At 41.1% G+C, this 9,381-nt stretch overlaps 1 protein-coding gene across 1 annotated transcript in view; it reads left to right on the top strand.

Annotated features, from left to right (window-relative positions):
* Window positions 1-8,169: 8,169 nt before the first annotated feature.
* The window catches only part of ETH_00013380 (uncharacterized protein), a gene marked incomplete at both ends in the record, with an annotated part of 2,277 nt that continues 1,065 nt past the window's right edge, over window positions 8,170-9,381 (top strand). The window contains 2 exons of the mRNA XM_013372602.1: window positions 8,170-8,218; window positions 9,187-9,304. Of these exons, the coding sequence (XP_013228056.1) occupies window positions 8,170-8,218; window positions 9,187-9,304 (167 nt within the window). The remainder of the gene's footprint in view (window positions 8,219-9,186; window positions 9,305-9,381) is intronic.

Below are 9,381 nucleotides of genomic sequence, written 5' to 3'. Positions count from 1 at the left end.
TATAATAAATTAAACAAATTAAAAGAATTGAAAGAAATAAAAGAATTAAAAGAATTAAAATTAAAAAATAAAAAAATAAAAAATAAAGAGACAAAACGAATTAAAGAAAGGAAGCAAAAGGGGACAGAAAAGAGACACACGTAAGAGACGCAGCCAAGTGACATGCAGCAGCAGCAGCAGGAGCAGCAGCTGCTGCTGCAGCAGCAGCTGCAGCAGCAGCTGCTGCTGCAGCTGCTGCTGAAGGAGACAAGAGACAGGGGCGAAAGACTCAAAAGACGAATGCAGAAGGAGAGAAAAGGAGACAAAAAGAAATTAAAAAAGAACAAAAGCTACGAGCTTCACTGCTGCTGCTGCCGCTGCTGCTGCTGCTGCTGCCGCTGCTGCTGCTGCTGCTGCTGCTGCTGCTGCTGACCGAAAAGATCCTGTGAGGTCGCTGACGCCAGGATTGAGCAGCACCTGAGCTGTACAGACACCCGAGAAGGGAAGCGCAGCAGCAGCAGCAGCAGAAGCAGCAGCAGCAGAAGCAGCAGCAGCAGCAGCAGAAGCAGAAGCAGCAGCAGCAGCAGCATAAGATGGTTTCTCTTTAGCTGGTGGCTTGCAGGAATGAGGTGTATATACACCGCAGAGGAGAAAAAGAAAAGAGGAAAAATAAAAAATAAAAAGTAAAAAATAAAAAACAAAAAGAGATTAGAAAGGAGACAAACAAGCAATTAAAAAGAAACAAAAAGGAGACAGAAAGGAAATTAAAAGAAGATTAAAGAGAAATTAAAAAGTGATTAAAAAGAAATTAAAACAAAATCAAGAAGAAATTAAAATGAGGCAAAAGGAAGAAAAAATAAAAAAGAAAAAACACAAAAGAAGAAAAAGAAGAGATTTAAAAAATGACAAAAAATTAAAATTAAAAAATAAAAAAATAAAAACAAAAAGACAAAAGGAGAAAAAGAGATAAAAAAGGAGATAAAAAAGAAGACAAAAAGGAGACAAAAAAGAATATTAAAAAGGAGATTAAAAGGATTAAAATGATTAAAAAGAAATTAAAAAATGAAAAAGAAATAAAAAGAAATAAAAAGAAATAAAAGGAAATAAAAAGAATTAAAAAGAATAAAAAAGAAATAAAAATAAAAACAAAAAATAAAAACTAAAAAAAATTAATTCTTCAAAATACCCAAAAAGTTTGCCCCTCGGCTTATTGCCTTTCGCCGCAAATTCCAGCCGTGAACTCCACCCCCTGCAGCAGCAGCAGCAGCAGCAGCAAATGAACTACGATCTGCTGCTGCTGCTACTGCTACTGCTGCTGCTGCTGCTGCTACTGCTGCTGCTGCTGCTGCTGCTGCTTCAGTCGTTGCTGCAAGTGTCGTTGTTGCTGTGTCACTACTGCTACTGCGTCTCTTGCTGCTGCTGCTGCTGCTGCTGCTGCTGTTGCTGCTGCTGCTGGGGTGTATTGACACCTTTGATGTAGCGGGAGCCGGAGACAATATCATAATTTCCTTCTTTTTGTTTTCTGTTTTAAAAGGAATAAAAAGAAGTAAAAAGAAATAAAATTAAAAAATAAAAAAGAAATAAAAAGGAATAAAAGGAAATTTAAAAAACAAAAAGAGATAGAAGGAGACAAATAGAGAAAAAGGAAATAAAAGGAGACAAAAGAGGAGAAAGAAATCTGCGGACTTGAACCTCTGCTGCTGCTGCTGCTGCTGCTGCTGCTGCTACTCCTGCTGCTATTACTGCTGCTGGTGCTGTTGCTGCTGCTGCTGTTGCTGCTGCTGCTGTTGCTGCTGCTGCTGCTCACTTGATAAACTCTGGAATAAACTTTGGCTGCAAAGAAGAAAACAAAAAAGGATTAAAAAAAATGAAAAAGAGAAATAAAAGAAACAAAAGAGAAATAAAATGAAAACAAAAAGGCAAATAAAAGGAGATTGAAAGGCAATAAAGAAAAGCATTAAAAAATAAAAATATAAAAAAGAAAAAAAAATATAAAAAGGAAATTAAAAAGGACAAAAAAGTAAATAAGAGGAAAAAGAAACAAAAAAGAAACAAAGAGAACAAAACGAAATAAAAGGAATAAAAGAAATAAAAGAAATAATAGAAACAAAAAAATATAAAAATAAAAAATAAAGAAAATATAAAAATAAAAAAGTAACAAAAAATAAAATAAAAAGAAAACAAAAGAGAGGCAGCCGGAAGCTTGGGGACTTGCAGGAGTTAAATGAATAATTTTGAATTATTTAATTAATTAATTTGAATTAATAATTAATTTTAAAATTAATTAATTAATTAATTTGAATTAAAAATTCATTTTAAAGCTAACTAATTAATAAATTTGATTTAATTAAATAATTAAAAATAAAGCCTTTTAATTAATTCGTTAATTCACTGATCGCCTTCTCGTGGCACTGACTATAGCGCAGCAGCAGCAGCAGCCGCAGCAGCAACTGCAGCAGCAGCAGCAGCAGCAGCAGCAGCAGCAGCAGTTGAGGTGTACGTACACCCCGCGCTCACGTGGTGGGAAAAGTCTGCGTCCATCAAAATGACGAAATCTCCAGAAGCTTTTTTGAGGCCCTCAATGTAGGCAGAACCTTTGAAAAAGAAAGGGTTTTAAACCACAAAAAAGGGTTTTAAACCACGAAAAAGGGTTTTACACCACAAGAAAGGGTTTGTAAAAGAAAGATATGGTTTGTACAACAAAAATGGGCTTTTAACGACAAAAAAGGGTTTTAAAAAACAAAAAAGGTTTTAAACGACAAAAACGATTTTAAACCACAAAAAAGGGTCTTAAACAACAAGAAAGGGTTTTAAACCACAAAAAAGGGTTTTAAACCACAAAAAAGGGTTTTGAACCACAAAAAAGGGTCTTAAACAGCGAAAAAGGGTTTAGGAGGAGAGAAAGAGATAGTGCTGTCCCCGGACGAATTAACGCCAAGGGGCTTAGGGTTTAGGGTTTAGGGTTTAGGCTTGATTTTTTAGGGCATGGGGTTTATTGTTTAGGGTTTAGTCTCTATTTTTATTGTTTAGGGTTTAGGGTTTAGGGTTTGGCGTTAGGTTCAGGTTAAGGGTTTAGTGCACATTATTTGGGGTCTAGGGTTCACTGCTTAGGGTTTATTAATTAGGGTTTAGCGTTTAGGGTTTAGGGTTTAGGGTTTCTTACCAAGTCCCAATTTTCCTGGGCGCTGCAGCAGCCGCTGCAGCAAAAAGCAAACAGCAGCAGCAAAACAATTTGCTGCTGCAGTGTTTTTTTACTTCCTTTTATTTATTTTCTTTTTTTTAATTTCTTTTCGATTCCCTTTAGTTCTTTTTACTTTTTTCAATTATTTTTTATTCTTTTTAGTCCTCTTTAATTCTTTTTAATACTTGTTAATTCTCTTTTAAAAATAAATTGAAAAGCAAATTACAGAGATATTAAAAAGAACAAAAATTAAATTAAAAAATAAATGAAATAAAACGAAATTAAAGAGGAGACCAAAAAGCAAAAAAAGAAAAGAAAAAAATGAAAAAAAAGGAAAAATTAAAAGGATGAAAACAGAAAAGATGAAAGAGAAAGAACAGGAATTAAAAGAATAAAAAAGAAAAAGAAAAAAAATAAAAAGAAATTAAAAACAGAAATAGAAGGAAGAGAAATAAAAGAAATATAATAGAAATACAATTGAAAACAGAAAGAAATTAAAAGTAGTAAACAAAGATAAAATAAAAAATAAAAAGAAATTAAAATGAGATAAGTAATGAAGCAAAAAAAAATAAAATAAAAGTAAAAAAATAAATTAAGCAAACAAAACAAAACACATAAAACAAAATAAATAAAAAGAAATAGATAAAAGAAATAAAATAAAATAAATCAATTAAAGTAAATAAAATGAAACAAATAAGATAAAATAGATGAACAAAATAAATAAATAAAACAAATAAAGGGTAAGGAAAATAAATAAAATAATAAAACAAATAAAACAAATAAACAAATAAAATAAACAAAATAAATAAATAGATAATAAAACAAAGAAATAAACAAACAAATAAAATAAATAAATAAACAAATAAATAAATAAATTAAATAAAACTTTTCCGACAAGTTTGTGGGGTTTGAGGAGCTGCTGCAGCAAAACAAATTCTGCTGCTGTTCCATCGGGGCTGTTGTCGTCCACCACCAACAACTCAAAGTCCAAACCCCTGCAAACCCTAAACCCTAAACCCTAAACCCTAAACCCTAAACCCTAAACGCTAAACCCTAAACCCTGAGCCGTTAACAATAAACGCTTATCAATAAACAGTGAGCCCTTGACAATAAACCCTAAACCCTAAACCCTTAACAATAAACCCCAAGCTCAAGATACCAGAATACACACGATAAACACTAAGCAACAAATCCCAGGCCCTAAACCCTAAACCCTAAACCCTAAACCCTAAACCCTAAACAACTCCCTCTGGCCCTTCAGCACTGCATTCCAAGCACCCCAGAGTTCTAAAGATGCCCTGGGGGCCCCCCACGACAAAAGGCCCTCCAGTTCCCAGGGGCCCCCGGCGCCCCCAAGGGCCCCTCGGGGCCCCCTGGGGGCCCCCTGGGAGCCCCCTGGGGACCCCCGGGGGCCTCCTGGGGGCCTCCTGGGGGCCCCCTGGGGGCCCCCAGGGGGCGCCCTGCGGCCCCCAAGGGTTCTCAGGGCCCCCCAAAGGCCCCCAGAAGGCCCTCGGGGGCCCCCATGGGTCCCCAGGGTCCCTTCGGGGGCCTCCAGAAGCTCTAGGGGGGCCCTCGGGGGCCCCCTGGGGGCCTCCAGGGGCCCCCAGGGGGCCCGCAGGGGGCCCCGGGGGGGCCCCGGGGGTCCCTGGGGGCCCCTGGGGGCCCCTCAGAAGGCTTACGCTTTGTCGAAGACGTCGCAGAGGAGGAAAGTGATAAGTGGCAAGTTTTCTTTTTCATTATAAGTGGGCAAAATGACAGTATAAAGCGCCATGGTGGCGGGGGTGTGGGGCCCCAGAGAAGCAGCAGCAAAATTAGTTTAATTTAGCAAAAATTTTATTTAATTTCGTCTTTTTAAACAAAAAAAAACCCAAAAATACCACCAAGGGGGACAGGGGGGCCCCCAGACCTGCGCCGACAGAAGGGGGCCCCTGGGGCCCCCAGGGGGCCCCAGGGGGCCCCCAGGGGACCCCCCGGGGGCCCCCAGGAGGGACCCCAAGGGGGCCCCGTAGGGGCCCTCGGGGGCCCCCTTGGGGGACCCTGGGGGGGCCCCTGTACCCTTGGAGTTATAAAAGCAGCAAAAGGAAAGTTTTTGAATGCATGCGTTTGGTTTGAGGTGTATGTACACCTGAAGGTCACTGGGGAAGGGGGGGTGAAGCAAACATTTGGAAATAAATATTTAAATTTAAAATTTAGATTTGAATATTTAAATTTAAATATTTAAATTTAAATGTTTAAATTTAAATGTTAAAATCAAACTTTTGATTTATTTCAAACAGTGCAGGTAGATCTGCTCCTACAGGATGAGAGCGCCGAAGAGCCACGGACACTCTTAACCCTAAACCCTAAACCCTAAACCCTAAACCCTAAACCCTAAAGCCCGAACCCTAAACCCTAAACCCTACACCCTACACGCTAAACCCTAGTTAGCTACGGCCAGCTAGCTGCAAGGAGCTGCAACTAGCCACGACTGGTGGCTTCGCGCCATGCAGAGCCAGAGCTAGCCACCGACAGCAACAGCTAGCTATCCAGCTAGCTAGCTAGCTAGCTAGCGAAAGCTAGCTAGCTAGCAGTAGCCATGAGCTACTGCAGCTGGAGCTAAATTGCTGCAGCCAGCAACACCTGCTGCGGCTAGCCAGAAGCTGCTGCAGTTAGCCATAAGTGGCCGCAGCTAGCCACTAATTGCTGCAGCTAGCCGTTTATTGCTGCAGCTAGCCACAAGCAGCAGCAGCCAGAAACGAGAAGCGGTAGCTAGCAACAAGAAGCAGCAGCTAGCAGCAAGAAGCAACAGCTAGCCACGAGCAGCAGCAGCTAGCCACAAGAAGCAGCAGCTAGCCATAAGTAGCAGCAGCTGCAGCTAGCCATGAGCAGCTGCAGCTAGCCATGAGTAGCTGCAGCTAGCCATAAATAGCTGCATGCGAGTCATTAAACCCAGAGATCTAAAAAACGCAATAACTAGCTCGCAGCTAGCTACAGCTAGCTACAGCTAGCTGCAGCTAGCTAGCAGCTAGCTAGCAGCTAGCTAGCAGCTAGCTACAACTAGCTAGCAGCTAGCTACAACTAGCTAGCAGCTAGCTGCGGCTAGCTGTAGCTAGCCAAGCACAGTCACGCCTGCTACAGCTAGCTACAGTCTTGCTACCGCTAGCCACGGCTTTGCTATAGCTAGTTACAATTTTGCCGCAGCTAGCTACAGCTAGCCACAGCTAGATACAGCTAGCCACAGCTAGCTACAGCCATATAGCAGCTAGCCACAGCTAGCTGGAGCTGTGGAGTTCTCTGTTTGCTTTCAGTTTTTTCAACACAGCCACTGGGTCACTTTAAAAAAAAATAAAAAGTAAATAAATAAAATAAAATTAAAATATTAAAAAATGGCCTTGCTAGACTTCATGCGGCAGCAGCAGCAGCAGCAGCAGCAGAAGTAGCTCAAGGGGCTGCAGCAAATTCGCTTGATATCCCATACTCTGGTGAGCTGCTGTGGCTAGCTCTCTAGCTAGCTGCCTAGAGAGACGCCTTGGGCAGCCTTTAGCTGCTGCTGCTGCAGCTGCAGCAGCAGCAGCAGGAGCTGCTGCTGCTGCTGCTGCTGCAGATCACGAGAGTCTCAGGCAAAAGAAGGCACGCTACCTAGGTTTAAGGGTTTGGGCACTAGGGTTTAGGGTTTAGGGTTTAGGGTTTGCATGGCGCAAGGCTGGCATCTACTTGAGGGCTCGTCTTTCGCTTCAGCAGCAGAAGCTCGCAGCAGCAGCAGCAGCAGCAGCAGCAGGATTGCTTCGAGCAGCAAGATCGGCTTCTAAGCTGCAGAAACGCAACAGGAACAGAAGCAACGAAGGCAGCAGCAGGATCTTGCCGCTCGTCTGTATTATTTAATTAAAGGCATTTAATAAAATTTGTTTGATTAAATTTATTTATTTAAATTAATTAATTAATTAATTTCAGCTTTTGCTGCTTCTGGTTGCGTCGGGTCTTGCTGCAGGTCCGGTGGACCTTGGGGGGTCTGTACAGCTGAAGTAAAGCTGCAGCAGCACTTCAGGAGTTTCTCTTTGGCTGAAAAATAAAAATAAATGAAAAGAAAAAGCCCGAACGACCTGCAAACCCTAAACCCTTGACCCTGGTTGCAAAACCCTAAACCCTAAACCCTAGTCCCTCGCTGGCGCTTGTCGGCGGCGCGGGTGGGCCTGGGGTGTATCTGCAGCTCTGGGGTGTCTGTACAGCTGGAAAAGAGGCGCGGCACACTAAAACAAGAAAACTTTGCAAAAAAAAGAATAATAGATTTAATAAATTCAACAAATGGAAATAAATAGTGAAGAAGAAGAAGAAGATCCGTTTAGGGAAGGCGCCCGCCGGTTGCTGCGGTGTCTGTACACCGCAGCCGCCGCTGCTGCTGCGCCTCGCCCGCCGCGCCTTCTCGCCACTTTTTTTCGTTTTTCTTCTTTAAATACTTTATTTTTTCTTTTTTATTTCCATTTGGAAATGCTCGAGCCTTTCCGGCGGCGAAAATTTGAAGAGTCGCCGGCCGGACCAGCGGTCTGCTGGGGTGTACGTACACCGCAGCGCCTCGCCTCGCGTTTCGGCGAAAAATAGAAAACGGAAAAACGCCAAATTTTCGCCTTTTTCCGGTTGTACAGACACCGCGTGATGCCCCGCATCTCCTTCACCTCTTTATTGTCTCTTTTGGCTTTCTTTTTCGTCTCTTTGGGGTCTCTTTTGTCTCTTTTCGTCCCTCTTCTCGCCAGCCCCGCCCTCCGCCTCGAAAAGGCCTTCCAAATGCAAAAGCCACTTTCCGCTGTCTCTCCCATTTCCTCCAAATTTGCCTAAGGCCTCCACTGCGTCTCTTTCTCTCACTTTCTTTTTGTCTCTTTTTGTCTCTTTTTGTCTCTTTTTTGTCCCTTTTTTGGCTCTCTATTAGCCCCTGTTTGGCCTTTTATTTGCCCCTTGTTGCCTCTATTTTGGTCTCTTTTAGTCTCTTCTTTTGTCTCTTTTTGTCTCTTTTTTGTCTCTTTTTGTCTCTTTAAAAAATGGAGACTCGGAAGTTCTTTCGCGGTTTTCGGCCTCGGGCCCTTATCGGTGAGTGAAGTGTCTCGTTTTATTTCTTTTCCCTTTTTTTGCATTTCATTTTCTTGTCCCTTTTGTCTCTTTTTTATCCGTTTTGTGCCTTTTTTTGGCTTTTTTTGTCCCTTTTTGTCCCCTTTTGTCTCCTTTTTGTCTCCCTTTTGTTTCGTTTTTGTTTCCTTTCGGTATCTTCTTTTGTCTCCGTTTATCTCTTCTTTTTTCTCCTTCTTATCTCTTTTTTGTCTCTTTTTTGGTTTTTTTTGTCGCTTTTTGTCCCTTTTTTGTCTCTTTTTTGTCTCTTTTTTGCTTCTTTTTTGTCTCTTTTTTGTTTCCTTTCGGTATCTGCTCTTGTCTCCTTCTAAGCTCTTCTTCTGTCTCCTCCTTACCTCTTCTTTTGTCTCTTTTTTGTCTCTTTTTAATCCCATTTTTGTCCTTTTTTTTGTCCCCTTTTGTCCCTTTTCCCCCCCTTTTTGTCCCCTTTTTGTCCCTTCTTTTGTCTCCTTTTTATCTCCATTTCATTTCTCTTTTGTCTCTTTGGTTGTCTCCATTTTTGTCCTTTTTCTTTATTTTTTTGTCTCTTTTTTGTTTCTTTTTTGTTTTTTTTCCATTTCTTTTTATCTTTTTTCTTTAGTTGTTTTATTGTTTCCTTCTTGTCTCCCTTTTCCCCTTTCACTGTTTTATTTTTTATACTTTTTGTTCCTTTTTTATTTCCCTTTTACTTCGCTTTTATTTCTTTTTAATTTCTTTTTTATTTTTTTCTTCGATTTATCGTGTGTCTCCTTTTTTTTATTTTTCTTTTTTCTTTGCCTTTTTACTGTCTCCATTTGTTTCTTTCAATTTCATTTTTTTAAAATTTAATTCTTTGTTTTATTTAATGTCCCTTTTTTGTTTATTTAATTTACCTTTTTGTTTTATTTATTTTCGGTTTTTGTTTTATTTATTTTCATTTCTTGTTCTATATAATTTCCCCTTTTGTTTTGCAGCAGCAGCAGCAGCAGCAGCAGCAGCAGCAGCAGCAGCAGCAGCAGCAACAGGGGCTACGCCGTGGCCTGCAGACTCTGCTGCTGTTGCAGTTCCAGAAACAGCAACAAGGGGCCCCTGGTCAGACACAACTCCTTTATTGGGGGCCCCCAGCGACAGTGAAGAAGAGGGGCACCCCCTGGGGGCCCCCCTCGCTG

This window comes from Eimeria tenella, genomic scaffold, assembly GCF_000499545.2.
Source record: "Eimeria tenella Houghton genomic scaffold, Eth_scaff10, whole genome shotgun sequence".
In the NCBI taxonomy this organism is placed as follows: Eukaryota; Apicomplexa; class Conoidasida; order Eucoccidiorida; family Eimeriidae; genus Eimeria; species Eimeria tenella.
This window is presented reverse-complemented; position numbering and strand designations above follow the sequence as displayed.